General features: G+C 50.6%; 1 protein-coding gene across 2 annotated transcripts in view; it reads left to right on the plus strand.

Moving 5' to 3' along the window:
• Nucleotides 1-8,412, plus strand: part of Faim2 (Fas apoptotic inhibitory molecule 2) — a 30,655-nt gene extending 22,243 nt beyond the window's left edge. For both annotated transcript variants that reach the window (XM_052160185.1, XM_052160186.1), the window contains exon 12: nt 6,891-8,412. In XM_052160185.1, coding sequence (XP_052016145.1) covers nt 6,891-7,040 — 150 coding nt within the window. In that variant the 3' untranslated portion in view covers nt 7,041-8,412. The remainder of the gene's footprint in view (nt 1-6,890) is intronic.
• The last annotated feature ends 10,514 nt before the right edge of the window (nt 8,413-18,926 follow it).

Below are 18,926 nucleotides of genomic sequence, written 5' to 3' on the forward strand. Positions count from 1 at the left end.
CTGGTTGCATAAGTCAGTGTGCCCATTGTGGTGCTGCACGCCTTTAATCCCAGCACTTGGGAGGCAGAGGCAGGTGGATTTCTGAGTTCGAGGCCAGTCTGGTCTACAGAGAGAGTTCCAGGACAGCCAGGGCTATACAGAGAAACCCTGTTTTGAAAAACAAAACAATTACACACACACACACTCACACACACACACACACACACACTGACCCTTTACCTTAACTAACACGCAAGCAACTTCTTTTGCCTGGATCCCTCTGCCTTCATGTTCTCCCCATGCCCTCTCTCAGTGCCCACTTGACAAATTCCTCGGCAGCTCTCCCTTCCTACACGTCAGACCCAGAGGGTGGCAGGTCTCACTGCTCTCCCTCTGTTCTAGCGCCTAAGCACTTAGCCAAATTTTGGGTCCTGCTCCCCCCAGCCACCAGGCTCATGATACCCCCTACGGCTTCCCCTGCTGCGCCCACTGTCTCCAGTCCAGACAGCAGGCAGGGCTGGGAATCCATCACGTCCAGCAGGTGGTTGCCCCCACAGTCCGCCTTTGAGCTCCTCTCTCCAACTCTGCTGTGTGCCTTGCTGCCTGGGCAGAGCAGCTCCTTCCACACCCAGGGTCCCACAGCAATCTGAGACCCTCCCAGCCTTCCTTCTCCTTCCGTGACCGGTGAGCAGCCTCCACACTCAAGTTCTGTTCCCTCCTCCCGGAGCCCTAGCTCTGGAGACCCTACCTCTTCCTCCTCTGTTTTTTCTGATCTGTTTGGTGTTCTGACTCAAGGGGAATGTGAACACCTTGAGGGTGAGGCTCACAACTACTCTGATTTGTGCATCCATGTACAATTTAGTACACAGTAGACATACCCCGGGTGTGTGTGGGGTGAATGGATGCCCCAGGAGTGAGTCAGGGCAGGCATCTGAGGTGCTAGAATGGCCAGTCGCATGCCTGAATGTGCACTGTCCCCACTGTCTCCTGTGAATCATGGGGAGGAGGAAGCACTTTGGGCCCAGTGACCCCCATGATGTCTCATTCAATTAGTGCACCAAAAAGCCTTGGTTGGGATCCTCTTGACAGTTGCATAAAGGGTATTTGGGAGAGCCCATGGGTGGGCCCTTCTGCAGAGAGATTGGAAGCCGGCCCTTGTGTGCCAGGATGCATGTAAGAGCCCTGTGTCTTAAGCTACCCGGAAGAAGGCCCAGCAAGGTTAAAGCAGCGTTCCCAGGCACAGAACCCTGAAGCCTCAGGCCTGGCTAGAGGTAGACTAGCCCTTGGTCCCACCCTGCAGTTTCTACCCAGCCCTACAGCCTGGCCCATGAGTTTACCTCTCGAGAAAGCACCCAAGGAGAAAGCACTAGTGGGGAGGATGGAAGAGCCACTTGAGGCCAACACCTCTGAGCTGACTCACCCACTTCAACCGGCATTTCAGTCCTAGCATCCAGCGAGGGGTAGGGGCAAGCGGCAAACTCAAGGCTTCCCCACAGTGCGCCAAGGCTGAGTATGGCAGAGACAGACATAGGAGGGGGCTGCTTCTCAAGGCTGGACCAGCACCCCAAAAGGGCTTCCATGACTGGTGTCCCTACCCTGAAAGATGGAAGAAGCTCTTGGGTCTGAGCTGAAGGTTCTAGGTCAGAGGCTCTGGGCCTTCTTCTCAGCGTCTCTAAAGCCCAGGCTCGTGAGAATAGGGACTGTGCTGCAGAGGGTGCGGGGCTTCATCCGACTTTTCTGTTTCCCTTCCTCAGACATCGTTGATAGGGCAGTCCTTGGTTTTTGTTTTGTTTTGTTTTGTTTGTTTGTTTTGTTTTTTTCAAGACAGGGTTTCTCTGTGTAGCCCTGGCTGTCCTGGAACTCACTCTGTAGACCAGGCTGGCCTCGAACTCAGAAATCCGCCTGCCTCTGCCTCCCAGAGTGCTGGGATTACAGGTGTGCGCCACCACCGCCCGACCTGGGCAGTCCTTGTTTTGTCTGACTGTAGTGCAGAGAAAGGGTCCCATTGTGTTGCTAACAGACAGAAGGCTAAGTGGGAGAAGGCCAAAGGCCAAAGTCACTCTCTAGCTGTACAAGAGGGAACAGGGCACCGGATGGGCCCAGTTCTGGGCACCATCCAACTTGGAAGTCTGTGTTTTTCTAAGCTAAGGGCTATGTTTGCATCTCTTCTTAACTCACCTTATAGCACCCCTTATAGCACACACGCACGCATGTACGCACACACACACACACACACACCATCATGCATGCACGCCACCCTGCTTTTCTTGGCATCTGGGGACAGCTGTCCTCTTGGATGTGTGATGAGGGCAAGTCGGTTATACCGTCTGTGCCTCAGTGACGCCAACAAGTGATGGGGACAGTCATGTGACATTTGTCACAGAGACTTAAGTGGCTATTTAAAAACAGTCACAAGACTCTGCTGGGTGTTATTTTAATCCTTGTGTTTATAAGTCTTACTTGGTAATATAGGAATACGTCTATTCCTGGGTCTCAGCTTTTAAAAATCTTAAATGTGGATGAAGCAAACATCTTGAGTACACTCCTTGACTTCCCCATGGTGACCATGGCGGGCAGCTGCTGTTTTCCTAGACTCATCCATGGAGATGCTTATCTATAGGCTCCTGAGTCACAAACGGACTTTTGTGCAGTTGTGTGATAAGGTTGTTTCCGCAGGTCTCTCTCTTCTCATGGTAGCTGATATCAGGGAGCTTTCTGAATCAGTTCTGCAGCAGTTTAGCTAAGTGGCCCCTGTTGACAGACAGAGTGGTTTCCGGTAAAGCTCTGTTAGAACCTGCCCTGTGAGAGCAGCCCAGGCCTGGCGGCTCCCGCCCTGTGCTGCCCTGCCACTTCTGTAGGACAGACTCAGCCCAGGAGCGCCCTTCCGTGCTGCCTCACACACTGCAGCCCCTGTAGTTTTTATATTCAATCCTTGTCTGCCGATGGCCTCTCCAGAGTGTCTCTCTCCCACAGTGCCTCAGCTTCGTTTCTGAGGCCATGTTTGAGGGAGGGACAGACAACATACACTGGTTCCCAGTGTAGCAGGGCCAGGCCAGCTATGTGGCCAGAGTTTATGTAGATCACCAGTTCTCAACCTGTGGGTGGTAATCTGTTTGTGGGGACAGTGGGAGGTCAGATGACCCCTTCACAGGGGTCACACATGAGATATCCTATATACCAGATGTTTACATTGTGATGTATAACAGTAGCAAAATTACAGATATGAAGTAACAACAAAATAATTTCTATGGTTAGGGTCACCATGACATGAGGAACTGTGTTAAAGAGTCGCAGCATTTGGAAGGTTGAGAGCCAATGGTGTAGGTGCAGCCCTACTGTGCGGTGGACTAGAACAGACACCCTCAGCTCCTCTGCCCTGTGCAGGTCCCCTGCAAGCCTCCTCTGCTCCTCTTCCAAAAGATAAGGGGCAAGGGTCAGGTTCCAGCACTAGACAAGAGATCATCAGCAAGCCACTTTCCTCCCTTAAGACCCCTGACCTTACAGGCTAAACAGTGACATGCCAACTTGCCAGGGCACACAGGGACAGTAAGCGGAGATAACAGGTTAGCACACACAAGGACTGTTTGTACGTTCAGCATACATTACTCCTGTTCTGGTCCCTTGCTGCCTCTGACGCCATCCCACACACTCAGGCAGAGCCTGCATCCAGCTGGCCTCTAACTCAGCCAAGGGTCACCCTTCCAGGTGTCAACAGCTGATCTTTAGTGTACAACTAGTGCGTTAAGTATAAACAAGATCATCTGCTGTCAGCTCGGGATGTTGACAGTGCTTTCTGTTGTGTAGGGGGATGCTAGCCAGTTACCTTTCCCTTGCAATGTGTGCTTAGGGTGGGCTTTTAAAAAATTATTTGACATTTAACTGTGGTGTGCTTGTATGTATGCATGCCACAGTGTGTGTGTGTGTGTGTGTGTGTGTGTGTGTGTGTACCTGTGAACAGAGATTAGAGGGCAGCTTCTAGAAGTCAGTTGTCTCCTCTGAGCAGGTTCTGGGGACCAAATTCAGGCCCTCAGGCTTGGTAGCAAGCACCCTTATCTGCCGAGCCATCCCGCTGGACCTTCTAATGGAATTCTGATGGTGTTTGTGGCTCTTGTTAAACTGTCAGTTCACAGTAGGTGCTCAATTCTTTGAGGGCAAGTTCCCTGGAACACAGTAGGTGCTCATTAAATATGAGTGCGTGCAAATAAGTAGAAAACTCCCACCTGGCTCTCAGGAACAAGGCTGCAGTAGTTGGTGGTAGTTGGGGTGGGCCTCCCCAGCTGGAGCCATGCGGAGGAGAATTCAGGGCCCAGACCCAAGGGCACGGGCTGGGCTGGCCGCAGTGCATCCACTCTTGTTTGCAGCCAGCTAGCTGTCCTGGGAGGCCACCGGGTGGGTGCTCCTTGGAGCGGCACCCCTGGACCTGATCAGGTCCAAGCCTTCTAGGTTGAAAGATTCGGTTTCATGAGCTCACCCAGGGGTGACCAGGCTCTGGGAAAGCAACCAAGCGCTGCTGATTGATACGCCAGCTCAGCGATTTATTAACTTAGGCTTGGCAGCTGTGCCTGTTAAACAGCCCGCAGCGTCCGTCGAGCTGGCCCTTCTGCCTGCCTGTTCTCTTTGCAGGGGAAATTTCACTTAGAAAGCCAGATCTCTTTGCTGAGTGCGACAGAGTAAAATGATAGTTTCTAATAATGAGAGCCGGGATAGTGCAGGCGGCTGTTGCTCTCCTGCTCTGTGAAGTGAGGGCTCTGAGGTCACATGATTAAGTCGACTCGACCTTCAGCCTTCCGGACACAGTCTGTGTTCCAGGGGGTCCAGCCCTTAATGCTGCTGAGCCCAGAGGCCCAATCCACGCATACAAGGCTCCCCTCAACCCTTACCACAGCTCGCCATTTTCCTTCTGTTAAGGCCATGCAGATTCCCCTCAGAATCTCTCTGCCTCCCCACATGATGTGGGAGCCACCTGAGTCTCATTAGCAGAGTCTGCCTATTCCTGGGGGGGATACAGCTCCCACAGATGCCTCAGTAAAACCATTTTCCTTCTGTTAAGGCCATGCAGATTCCCCTCAGAATCTCTCTGCCTCCCCACATGATGTGGGAGCCACCTGAGTCTCATTAGCAGCGTCTGCCTATTCCTGGGGGGATACAGCTCCCACAGATGCCTCAGTAAAACCCCAGGAACAGCCATCATTTATTAGGGTGTCAGCTGCGTGCCAGGCAGGGAGTCACAGTCCAAGAAGAAAGCCCGAGTCTTGCTCATTCTCCCAGCTGCCTGGGTGGCAGGACAGAGTCTCCAAGTGAGGTGGCATCAGAGTGAGCTCAGAGTCACCCTCTGCATACAGCGTATGCTGGACTCCTCCTTGTTGGGGTCTCTGGTCCCTGTGTTTTGTCATGTTAGCACAGAGGGGTTCTCTGTGGGCTACATCTAACACAACTCCAAGGAGGGGGTAAGAGAAAGTATTGGGACATCCTTCAGCCTTGATCCAGCCAAACGCAAGCTTCAAGGTTGCACAAGCCCTGTCATCACTTCCCTTCCCACAATGCCCCCTTCCTCCCACACACTTCATTCTTCACTATTCACAATGGTCCAGCGGTCCCCAGGGCTTCCAAACAGCTGCCCTGCCTAACCAAGGCCCATGCTTCCCTCCTTCAGACCCCAGGAAAAATGTCACCCCTCCTAGGAAACCTTCCCCTTGAACGACCCAGAGTTCCCACTTGCAGCCCTAATTATAGCATAGACCCAGCTTTCTCCTAATCGGCTGAAAGTCCTCCCCGCCCCCGTCAGGTAGTGGGCCCAGCTGAGCACACAGACTTGTGTCCTTTATCGGTTCCGACTCAGTCCCTGGCACGCAGCACATGTGTGACAGCGTGTGAGGAGCCCAGAGACACAGGCCTTCCGCATACGTGTGGTGGAGCAGCTAGGCATAGAACAGGGTGGGGGTGAATCTGAGGAAATCTCACTTGTGCGGGCTAATGTTGCTTCCCCTTTTAGACCCTGGGAGACTCTGAGACCTCAGTCCTCTGAAAGATGTCCCTGCCTGCCTGATTTCATGTGTGGCACGCAAGGGGTTTCTGCAGCCAAGACAGAACCCAGAGGAAAGCTGTGGGGGAGGGGTGGGGTGTCTGTGGCCGAGGGAAGGGCTGACAGGGGTGGCTGGGGACAGAGAGGAGCTGTGGCTAATCTGTTAGGCCCAGAAGGTTCCCCTGGGACAGCAGAAGACTGATCCTGGGTGCTCCAGAGGGTGACAGTGAGGATGCTATGCTGCGGCTGGCTAGCCTGCTCAAAGCCTGGATTTGCCATTTCCCCATGTGGGTAAACTTAGATAAATGTTTAACATCACTGGCCTCAGTTTCCTCTAGTGATGACAGTTCTATTCCAAGGAGCTTGTGTAAAGTGTATAACAACCCTCCCCCCGACCCCCCACGCCGTTACCTGAATCGTGCATTTCCCCTCCAAAACAAAACAAAACAAACAAACAAAAAAAACGCAGCGGGAGGTGGGGGTGGGGGCTAGAACAACAGCACAAAGACTGCTTCATCTAGAAAGCTCCCAGCCTGAGGAAGCCCTCCCTAACTGCAGCCATGCCCACACAGAGTTTAGCCCTCAGCACTTCGGGGATGGGGGGTACTTTGTAATACTCTGGGGTTCCTCTCCTTTCACTAACACCTCTTTCCGCACCCCACCTCCCCCCAGAGGCAGAGAGCCTGCTTCTCTGCTGCATTTCTACCTAGAACAAAATAAGTGCTCGGTAAATAGGGTGGGGGTAGGGTGGACGCAACAGGGAGGAAGGTATTGGGAGAGTCCTGGCTGCTGCAGCAGGGTCACTGGTCAGCCAGGTAATAAACCCGCAGCTAAGCCCCTGAGGGTCACAGACTGAATACCTGACCCCTTGTTTTTCCTTCTCTTCCAGTTCCTGGCATTTGATACGCAGTTGCTGATGGGTAACCGTCGACACTCGCTGAGCCCCGAGGAGTATATTTTTGGAGCCCTCAACATCTACTTAGACATTATCTATATCTTCACCTTCTTCCTGCAGCTTTTCGGCACCAACCGGGAATAAGGAGCCCTCCCCGCCCCCACCTTCCTCCAGAGAATGTCCCCTCCCCATCCTGTGACCCTCTCTGTGCTCCTGCGAGACCAGACATAAACTTGCTGCAGCCAGCCTGTGAGCAGCCGCTCGCTCCTGTAGCCAGCCCTCACGCTGCGCTGCCGGCTTGTACATCCGCCATGCTTGGGGCCCTGCAGATCTGAGGCCACACCGTCCCCCGTGGTGCCCCGGCACCCGATCGCATCTTCCAAATGGCACAGTCAAGGCTGAGGGCACCTCTGGGTTTTCAGACCCAAAGAATGAGTGGAAGGAGCCCAGCAGGACCTCAGAGGTGGGAAGAAGATCCCTGGAAAACCATGGCTGAGACTGTGACCCCCACCAAGTCTTCTCTGGCTCCATTTTCTCTTTCGGGTCAAGCAACCATGCTTTGTAAGAAAAAAATAGCTGAGGGGACATGTCTGGAACATGAGGTCAGGGCTCTGTGGCGTGGGGTAAGCTATCCCCAGCTGCCTCTCTATCAGCTGCAAGCCAGTTGCTTGTTCTAGGGACCCGGGCAACATAAGAAGTGGGAAGCCACTGCTTTCATTACTTGCCTCAGTTTACCCTCCTGGGTCATCTGGGTCATAGAACAGGAGGGTGTGCTAAGTCCGTCCTGAGCTCCCAGGCAGGGGAAAGCCAGGGGAAGCTGGGAGGGCTGAACCAGTTGGCTGTCAGTCAAAAACATCCACTGGAAAGGCACGTATGACTGCAGGACTAGGACCCCATCTCTCTTTTTTTCCACTCTGTCGTTCCCACAGACATAAGGGGAGTGGGGTGGGAGGTCTGATGGAAGTGGTTCTGTCTGCTGGACTAGCCCTTACTGGGGCTGTCCTTCAGTCCCTTCCACGCCTATATCCTAGGTCTTCCCCTGTCTTCTGCTACATCCAATCTTATCTCCAGCCAGGCCTCCTGAGGCTAGAAGCACCATTTCCCTCCCCCAGCTTCCCTGGCCACTCAGCCCAGAGTTCCTGGGCCCTTGCCCCCTTATCTCCACATCTCTGTAATTTGGAAGCTGTCCAGTTAATGGTCACAGCCAGAGCCAGTCCCTTGAGCCTGTCCCCTGTGATGAAGCCAGAATTCCTTATCAACTTCCAGGCTGCTGGGATCTCAGGCAGAGCGTGCGTCAGTCACCCTGCCCTGGCTTCGTGCCTGCTGGAGTGGGGACCAGGGGCCCACACCTGGGGCAGCATGCAGGCAATACATGCACACGGCCAGCACTAGGCCAGTGGAAAGTTACTGGGTGAACTACAAGGCCCTGAGTGGGTATAGGGGACCCTGTTTACCCCAGGAAAGGGAACTAGGTAGCCTGTGCATCCCTGCCCCTCCCCACCCTGCCTGCTCTAGCTTTCGAGAAATATTACAGAAGCATTTGAAATTTTGTTTTATCTTGGATATTTGAGGAGGGAAGGTGGTGTGGAGGGGTGGTTGGGGTGGGTGCTGGTCGAATGAGCCCACTGCTGCAGTCCAGACTGGTCCTGCAGGGTTATCAGCACATCCCTATTGCAGAGATCAAGCCAGGCGGCTCAGAAAGGCTTGGATAAACCGACTGTCATCTAGTAAACCTGAGGGTCAGTCCACAGCTACTGCGTCTGGGCTGGATTCAGCCCATACATGTGTGGTGGACAAGCACTGGCGTCTCTGGGGACTTGTGACTTGTGATACCCCACCTGCTCCTATCACCCAGCCTGGCATCCGGAGATGCCAAACTCTTAGGTTTTCCCTCCCTGGAAGTCAGCTGGGAGGCAGGATTCCTGGCTTCTGGTTCTGACCTCACTGCCAACAGACTAACTACAGTCTGTGGCTGTTTTCCTATCTGCAAGATGGAAGTCCCCAACTGGTAGCATGTGGGCAGGGAGAGGCACCCAGACCCTTCCCTAACATCCTAATCTGCTAGCCTGCCCCCCTTCGAGTGCCTCTCCTAATCTCTAGCTTCAGTTCTAGAAAGGTCTCAAGCCCCTCCCCCACCGACATGTCGCCCTCACGCTGGCCAGTTTCCCAGAATCCACTTGTCCAAGTCCTCTTCGGAGACAATTTATGCAGAGACTGAGGGTTGAGAAATTTTTCCAAGGCTGAGTTCCAAAAACTTGGGGGGGAGGGGCAAGCCCTCAGCCATAAATAATGTGACCGGGGCACAACTCACAGTGATCTCAAAGATGGCTGGTGAAGGAAGGTGGGGAGGCCCGGCCAGGGTTTTCTTCTGTCCGCTGCCCAGCCCGAGGCTAAACTGGCTCCAGGGCCAGAGAAAGCCTTGATGTCGACCCCTGGTGGGGCAGTAAGGAATCCCAGGAACACCCGGGTGGGTCTTGGCAGGAGGAAGGGCGGGGAAACAAGAATGCAGGATTATGAGGAATGCGGGATTATGAGAAACCCAAGCTGGGCAGGTGCGTCAAATTGGGAAGGAGGAAGAAGGACTCCAGGCCCCTTGCATTTTTACCTTGGGTGGTGCCGGACCTGTGACGGGGTAGATTGGATTTCGTAAGGCTTGAGGGAGCCAGGAATATCTGATGTGAGGCCCAAAGCCCTCTGAGGATCCGTGAGAGACCAGAAGGTCTCCTCCGAGGCTCAAGATGGGACAAAGTAGGGACATTAAGTCCCTCATTCCCCACACCAATTCCTGGGTCGGTGCACAGCTGTTTCTGTATAGCCAGAGGAAGCTACAAGTCTTCCTTGGGTGTGGTATGGTTCTTCCATTCCATACCCTTTCTTCTCTGTGAGCCCGGCAGGATCCCTCAAGCGCCCTTATTCCAAAAGGCCGAGGGGACAGGTCAAGTTGGAAATTTTACACAAGGACTGTGCTGCCCCCTTCTGGCTGTTAGAGGAAAAGCGGAGTCTGGCTTTGCACGTCTCTCAAGGCACAGTTTGGCCTGCTGCACAAACCCATCTCTTTTCAGTCCCCTGCCCTGAGTGTCAGCGGATGGAGATGGAGCACCAGGCACAAGGACTCACCTGCCACACACCCGGACGGGCCTGCCCTTTTGGCATCAGCTCCTCGAGCTCCCCACGGTCTTTTCCGTCTCCGGCCTCACCTACCCAAGATCTGTGACTTAAGAATCTGTGAAATAAGATCTGTGAAATAAGAATAAAAGCAATTGCTGAGACACTTGAACCCTCTGCTTGTGGCCTCAGCTGGCTCTGTGGAGTGTGTGAAGTGTCACTGAGCCGTGGGGTGGCTTTCACACAGGAGCTACCTGAAATCGCCATCTTTGTTTTCCCGGGGAAGGGGAAGGGCAAGGGGTCCTGCTCAGGACACCTTTTCTTGGGAGCCTTTTGCAGACTGACCCAATCTTCTTGGTCCATGGGAACCTGCGCTTTTCCAAGCCCTACTAGTAGAGGAGTCTTTATTTTGAGCAAAAGTGTTTCCTTAGAACGAATGTCCTGGACACATCGCAAGGCAGCAGGTTCGAACCTATACAACAAGAGCTTCGGGGGACTCTCTCTTGTGCATCCTAGAGCCACAGAACTTAGAGCACGTGGGCAAAAGCATCATCTAAGAGGAGGGAGGAAGGGAGGGGTGGAGAGAGGGAGGGAGGGATCTACTCCAATTGTTTTATTTTATATAAGAGGAAATTTAGGCCCAGGTAGTGGTGGCGCACACCTGTAATCCCAGCACTCTGGGAGGCAGAGGCAGACGGATTTCTGAGTTCAAGGCCAGCCTGGTCTACAGAGTGAGTTCCAGGATAGCCTGGGCAATACAGAGAAACCCTGTCTTAAAAAACCAATGCCTCCCCCCCCCAAAGAAAAAAGAGGAAACTTAGAAGCAAAAGTTTCAGTGACTGGTCCAAGCTTGTGCATAAATTGCTGACAGAATAGGATCAGGGGGAAATCAGCTAATGATTATGTCAGCAGATTATGGTGCACTGGATAGTTTTATGTCAATTTGACACAAACTAGAGTCATCTGAGAGGTTAAGAAAATGCCTCCAAGCCAGGCAGTGGTGGCACACGCCTGTAATCCCAGCACTTGGGAGACAGAGGCAGGCGGATTTCTGAGTTCAAGGCCAGCCTGGTCTACAGAGTAAGTTCCAGGACAGCCAGGGCTACACAGAGAAACCCTGTCTCGAAAAAACCAAATCCAAAAAAAAAAAAAAAAAAGAAAAGAAAGAAAGAAAGAAAGAAAGAAAGAAAAAGAAAAGAAAAAAGAAACCAAAAAAAGAAAGAAAAAGAAAAAACCAAATCCAAAAAAGAAAAAGAAAGAAAGAAAAAAGAAAAAAGAAAATGCCTCTAGAAGATCAAGCTGTAGGCAAGCCTGTAGGGCACTTAGGGCCCAGCCCATTGTGGGCGGAGTCACCTCTGGGCTGGTGGTCCTCTGTTCTATAAGAGAGCACGCTGAACTAGCCATGGGGAGCAAGTTGGTAAGCAGCACCCCTCCATGGCCTCTGCATCAGCTCCTGCCTCCAAGTTCCTGCTTTGTGTGAGTTCCTGTCCTGACTTTCTTCCATGATCAACAGCAATATGGAAGTGTAAGCCAAATAAACCCTTTCCTCCCCAACTTGATCGTGGTGTTTTATCATAGCTGTAGTAACCCTAAGACACATGGGAGCCCTGGTGTGTGGGGAGGGACATGATCACACTGGAAGGGGGAATATTATTATTATTTATTATTATTATAGCTAAAACTCCCTGTGCATACAGTGCATGCTACAGCGTGAAGACGCAGAAGCAAGCAGCAGCTCAGAACGTTTAGCTTCAGGGCCCAAGTAGATACTCCACCCTCTCTTCTTTTTTCCTGGTTTTTGTTGTTGTTTTCTTTTTCCTTTTTCTTTTGCTTATTTGTTTTGTTTGAGACAGTCTCACCACATAGCCCAGGCTGGCGTCAAACTCACAGCCTTGCCTCGAGCTGAGATTATATGTGCGTACCACCCTGCTTGATTCGTTAATGGAACCTGAGATGGAGGCAGTGCTGAGCTATGGTACTGGGCACCAGGAGACCTCTGGCAGAGCAGAAATCAATGGAGACTCTAAGTTGGGGAAAGGGAACGCTGGACTCTCAGGCTTCCTTAAGCCAGGACGAGCCCTACAGCCTCCCAACTCATCCCTAGACAGCTGAGTTTCATTGGTTTCCTGGGGCTGCAGTAACAGATGTCCTGGGCAGAGCAGCTGAAAACAACAGAAACCATCTATTCCGCCACGGTTGCTGAGGCCGGAGCTGTACTTGCTCCCTTGGGAGGCTGTGACGACTGCTGGTTCTCTTCAGCGTCCTGTGGAACCTTCCAGCCCCTGCCTGCTTCAGCACCTGCATCCTTCCCTGCCTCTCCTCCTCCTTCCTTCACAGAGCAGACTGTCTGGCCCTCTAGCCTGCAGCACACCCGGGAGGATGGGCTTATTCCCAGATCCTTATTCTGGTGAAAGATTCAGTCTCTATGTACAGGTATGAGGGCTTAGGACTTGGACATATCCAAGTGGCTCACTGTCCAGCCGACTCCATGAGCTGCTCCCTCTGGAAGCAGCTGCTGATTCCACACAACCCTCCCCACACCACTGGGAGAACCTTTATTTCCAATGCTAGGTCCCCACTGAGGCTGGACGAATTGTACAACCTGACCCAACTCTCATATAACCATCCATCTCTATTCAAGGGTGTGTCTACTCCCAGCTCCGGGACTATGCCCTTCCACACCCCACAGATGGCTAATACACTCTCTTCCCAACACACAGCCCCAGCTCTCTCCAGTCTTCTCTTTGCTTGGGCAAAACCCTGCCGAAAGAAGGCAGCCTCTCCTGTCCCTTCCTATAGGCCCTTTAGGGCCTTCCTCCTCTTTTTTTTTTTTTTTTTTTTTTTTTTGGTTTTTCGAGACAGGGTTTCTCTGTGCAGCCCTGGCTGTCCTGGAACTCACTCTGTAGACCAGGCTGGCCTCAAATTCAGAAATCTGCCTGCCTCTGCCTCCCAAGTGCTGGGATTAAAAGTGTGTGCCACCACTGCCTGGAACTTCCTCTATTTCTTGGACCATTATATAAGAAGTCCACATGCCCTGGGCCCACATGCTGGAGAGACCATGGGTGGGTATAGTGTCCGGGACTCAGTCTTCCTGCCATGCCCACCAAGGTGGCAGCCATATGAGGGAGGAAGCCACCTTGCAAGTGGCCACTCTAAATTCAGCATCTCCTGGCTCCAGGCATTTGAGACCTCCAGGTTGACATCCAAGCCACCATGGCACGTGGACAAGTCTGAGTCCTGTCCACATTCCTACTCCATGGCTCCTACAAGCACTATTAAGTGGCATGGTTTTGTGGCACTAAGTCTGAAGTCTTCTGCCAGGCAAACAGAATGGAAGTGATGAATCTTCATCATCAGAAAACAAACAAACAAACAAACAAACAAAGGCACAGGGAAGGGAAACTGCCTGAGGGACTCCCAAAAACTGCTCAGGGAAGCTAGAAGCACCTGTGCAGGCCTGATAGAGCAGAACTGGGCGTGGAGATTGGTGGATCCGGGAGCCTCTGGCTGCCAGCCTAGCAGCCATGGAAAGGGGATAAAGCAGAAAGACACAGAGCAGGGCTCTCAGCCCACAGGTCACGACCCCTTTGGAGGTCAGATATCAGATGCCCTGTGTCTCAGATGTTTGTTTGCATTATGATTTTTAAAATTTTTATTTATTTTTATGCATTATGGTTTATAATAGCAAAACTACAGTTGTGAAGTAAGAATGAAATAATTTTGTGGTTGGGGGTTCAGCACAGCATGAGGAACTGTGTTAAAAAGTCACATCGATAGGAAGGTTGAGAACTCCTGCCCTAGAGGGTGATAATCCAATGTCCTGCTTAGGTCCACACATGTGCAGACATCTGCATACCCATGTGCATGCACCATACATCACACACACACACACACACACACACACACACAGATGTACATACACCATACTCACATACACACACCACACACATTCACACACTTTTTCACACACATTCACACACTCACACTTATATACACTCACACATACAAACATTCACATACATACAGTATACCCACATATACATATCACACTTATACATATCACACTCACATACACTTAGACACACACAGTATACCCACATATACATACCCCACGCATTTTCTCATACATACACACACACATACATACATACACACACACACACACTCATACACACACACACAAACTCTAGGGGATGCCTAGCTGCCTCATGTAGTTGGAGCACTCTGGCTATGGAAGGGGTGGAGACCTAGACCTACAGAAAGGCAGGCTGTTATGAAGAACCTACCATGCCCGTTGAGGAAGGGGACTCAATCCTGCACGAAGACGGCACACCAAGGGCTGTTAAACAGCAGAGTCCTGCACACAGGAGACACACCAAGGGCTCTTAAGCAGAAGAGTAATGAAGCCAGATCTGTGTTTGGGAAACAACTCTAAGAGAAAATTTACTCTCTGGCTAGAAATCACATTTCTAGGTGTTTATTCTAAATAAATAATTTCCAAAAAGGAACAGGGTTGTTCACAAAAATATTGTTCATAGGAGTAAAAGTTGAGGAAAGTAAATATTAAATAATGAAGGACTGTTTAACAAATCGTGGTGTGCATTCTATTAAATATTTAGTAGCCACAAAAGGTGACAAAATGGATAAACATTTACACAGAGTTTTATGGTTTGAATATGAATTATCATCCAGAGTTCTTGTGTTGAAAACCTGCTTCCTGGGTGGTGGTGATAAATTTAGGGGTGGTGGGGTGGTGCCCGAGGCTTTGAGGTCAGGTCTAGATGCAGAAAGTAGGAGCTTAGGGGAGCATTGCCAGACTGTGATTGCCACAGAGGTCTAATTTCTCACGTCTGGAGTCCTTTCTGTCTACAGCCCCATCAGCATCCTGGCCTTTTGAGCTTCTGGGTCACCCATGAAGCCCCATTACAGAATTCTAAGGCGTGCTCCCCCCACCCCTCCACCCCCCACCCCGCCTCTTCCATTTCCCCTCTGCTTCCTGCCCGTCACGAGTGGGTTTCTCTGCCTTGTGCTCTCACTAAGGAGCTCAGCCCTACTCAGGCTGACCACGAAGCAATAAGTGAAATATTCCTGTCTTGAGCTGTTTGATGCCGGGCATTTGGCCACAGTGACAAAAAGTCTAACACTGAAAATCGATAGTGGCAGTAAGACTATTTCTCTGATGGCACAACCATGCGGATCCTAAGCCTTTACTGTTATTTTGTGGAAGGGATTTGGTAAAGCTTAACCAGGCTCAAAGAAAGCTGTGAACGAAGGCTGGCAAGTGCAAAAGGAAAACCGGACACAGAACCCAGTGCAGGAGACCCCAAAATATCTACAGTGTAGGTGAAGGTCTCATCAAGGCCTCTGGAAGCACCCCTGGAAGTACTCTGCTAAATGGGAGCAAACCGGACCTCCTGGCACGCACTGCTGGTGCGCACGTGAGGCGGTTTGTATTTGGATGGAAAGTGCTTCCGGAAGTTAGATGCTTCTGGAAGTTAGATGTGTCCTTGGCCCTTGGCGTAGTAAATCAAGTGTAACTGTAACTTTCTCATCACAAGATAACAAACAGATCTTTGCAGAATCTTGAAAAGCCCACAGATCCAAGTAACCCTCTGTGCACCACGCAAGAAGATTCATCATGGAGTCCTGAAGAAGAAGCCACTGAAAAAAATCTGAGAATCACACTGAGGTTGAGCCTGTTTGCAAAGACTGCAGCAGGAGGCCGTTCTTCAGCAGGCCAGAAATCATAAGCTCTGATGAAGAAAGTCGGGCAGCAGCAGCCACCAAATCAGAGCAGAGAAGGGGGCTGCAGACAAGAAGCCTGAGAGATCGGGAAAGGAAAGAAAGGAAAGAAAGGTACCTGCGGATGTCAAGAAGCAAAGAGGCTGCGGCTACCCAGAAACCAGCAGCAGAGAAGAAACCCACCACAGAACAGAAGCTGCATAAACTATTAGAACCTCCATCATTTCATAGAGAGCAAATGGAGATGGACTGTTTGCATAAAAAACTGATGAAAGAAATGAGAGTGTGTAAAGTTGGGTCTAAAGAAGCGTGTGATGGCTGAACAGATTGGGGTCATTTAAAAGAAACTAAGGCTGAGGAGTGGTGGCACATGCCTTTAATCCCAGGACTTGGGAGGCAGAGACAGGCAGATCTCTGTGAGTTTGAGGCCAGCCTGGTTTATAGAGCAAGGTCCAGGGCAAGAAAGAAAGAAAGAAAGAAAGAAAGAAAGAAAGAAAGAAAGAAAGAAAGAAAGAAAGAAAGAAAGAAAGAAAGAAAGAAAGAAAGAAAGAAAAAAGAAAAAAAGAAAGAGAGAGAGAGAGAGAGAGAGAGAGAAAGAAAGAAAGAAAGAAAGAGAAAGAAAAAAGAAAGAAAGAAAGAGAAAGAAAGAAAGAAAGAAAGAAAGAAAGAAAGAAAGAAAGAAAGAAAGAAAGAATTTAAAATAAATTAAGTATTTTCCATTGAGAAAATATGAACAATACTTTGGGTGCATTGCAGGAATTGACCAAACCTCACCAATTTTTCAAGGATGGAAACAAGGAAGAAACTCCTTTTAAAAGACTTTTGAAAGACATTTAACAGGACAGCACTGCCAGGTACCTCTACTCACGTGGTGCCACCTAGCCTGCTATTCCTCAGGATTCACTCCACCACGCTCAGCTGCCCAGGCACTCAGGGTCCCAGTGTTTCCTGCATGTCAGTGGCAGACGTTGGTGTCGTCCACATGGGCTGCTTTTCCAGGAATGCAGAAGGCAAAAGGTACAGGAAGATGGGAGCCTCCACCTATATTTCAGAGGAAGTCCTAGGAGGCCATGCAGTGTCTGACAGGATCAGAGAACCTGTACTAGCCCCAGAAAAAGCAAAGGGTGACAGGGAGAGGGCGGAGCCTAAGCTGCAATGGAGATCTCAGGAAACTGAGCATGTCGGGGACATGGGATGTCTGCTGAGGACGACAAGAGAGCTGGCAGCTAAGATGCTGTTGGTGCAGGGCTGTCCGAGGCCACTGGTGCTTACATCATGCTAGTGTGTGCCCTGGAAGCCAGACAAGGAACTACAGGGACTAATGTTTGTCCTGTTGGATATCTATCTGCCTTGTTTTGTCCTGTTGGATGTCTGTCTGTCTGTCTGTCTGTCTTATTTTGTCCTGTTGGATGTCTCTCTGTCTTTTTGTTCTGATGTCTGTCTGTCTGTATTGTTTTGTCCTGTTGGATGTCTGTCTTGTTTTGTCCTGACCCTTCTTTGCTATTCCCTATTCATCCCTTTTCTTTCTTTTCTTTTCTTTTTTTGTTTTTTGGATTTTGGTTTTGTTGAGACAGGGTTTCTCTGTGTAGCCCTGGCTGTCCTGGAACTCACTCTGTAGACCAGGCTGGCCTTGAACTCAGAAATCCGCCTGCCTCTGCCCCCCAGAGTGCTGGGATTACAGGCGTGCGCCACCACTGCCCGGCTCATCCTTTTTCAAATGAAAGCATTTGCACTGTGCAATAGGATTTTGAATATATATAATTTTCTTTTTGTTTTCGCAGTGATTTACAGCCAGGAGAGTTTGCCTTAAGACTCAGAGGCTTGAACCTTGGATCCCAGTGATGCAGCTGTCGGGGCTATGAGGATCCTTGGAGAAGAGCCAAGCACTTTGTGTTATTTGACAGACAGGAGCCCTTTTGAGGCCAGGACTGGGACGCTATTGCTTAAAGAGATACATTTTGGTATCAAATGGACAAGGGGTAGACTTATAATGGTTAGTTTTAATTGACTGTTTGTTTAGATAGAGAAGTACCCAGGAGATTAGTAAAGACACAGCTATAGGGGCCTGGGAAGGTGTTTCCAGAAGAGATTAACTACACTCAGGAAACCCACACTGAATGTGGGTGGAACCATCCCATAGTCTGGGGACCTGGATGAGGTAAGGGGTGGGGGAAGAAGCCAGTGTGATATTCAGCTCTCTGGACGCTTCCTGGTCATGTGAACTGGTCTCTGCATTGCCTCCTGAAATGGACAGAAACCTCTGAAGTCAAAATAAGTCTTTCCCCTTTCATGTGCTCAAGTTACGTATCTGTCAGTGACAAGAAGCTACCACACGTGCTGTCTCAGACAGGATTTCTATTCCTACACAAAACATCATGACCAAGAAGCAAGTTGGGGAGGAAAGGGTTTATTCAGCTTACACTTCCACATTGCTGTTCATCACCAAGGGAAGCCAGGAAAGGAACTCACATAGGGTAGGAACTTGGAGGCAGGAGCTGATTCAGAGGCCATGGGAGGATGTTCCCTACTGGCTTGCTTCCCCTGGCTTGCTCAGCCTGCTCTCTTATAGAACCCAGGACTACCAGCCCAGGGATGGCACCACCTACAATGGGCCCTCCCATTATCACTAATTGAGAAAATGTCCCACGGCTGGATCTCATGGGAGCATTTCCTCAACTGAGGCTCCTTTCTCTGTGATAACTCCAGCCTGTGTCAAGTTGACACACAAATCCAGCCAGTACACCAGGTATACATATGGTGCATAGACACACATACAGCCAAAACATTCCTACATATAAAACAAATCTTAGCCGGGCGGTTAATCCCACACGCCTATATTCCCAGCACTTGGGAGGCAGAGGCAGACAGATTTCTGAGTTCGAGGCCAGCCTGGTCTACAGAGCGAGTTCCAGAACAACCAGGGCTACACAGAGAAACCCTGTCTCGGAAAAAACAAAACAAAACAACAACAACAACAACAACAACAAAAACAAAAACTATGTATCATGTGTGGGTAGATGAAGGAAAACACAGGACTCATCTGAGCTTTCTTTACATACAAGCGTGTGTGGGGCGAGCTCTCCGGAAATGCAGAAGTCCTGGCCTCCTGGATCAACAGCACAGAAGTCCGCTGACTCACCTGCACATTCCAGTTCAAAGTCTAGTTTAAGAACTTGGGCTTTG

The sequence above is a fragment of the Apodemus sylvaticus genome, chromosome 17 (genome assembly GCF_947179515.1).
Source record: "Apodemus sylvaticus chromosome 17, mApoSyl1.1, whole genome shotgun sequence".
Classification (NCBI taxonomy): Eukaryota; Metazoa; Chordata; class Mammalia; order Rodentia; family Muridae; genus Apodemus; species Apodemus sylvaticus.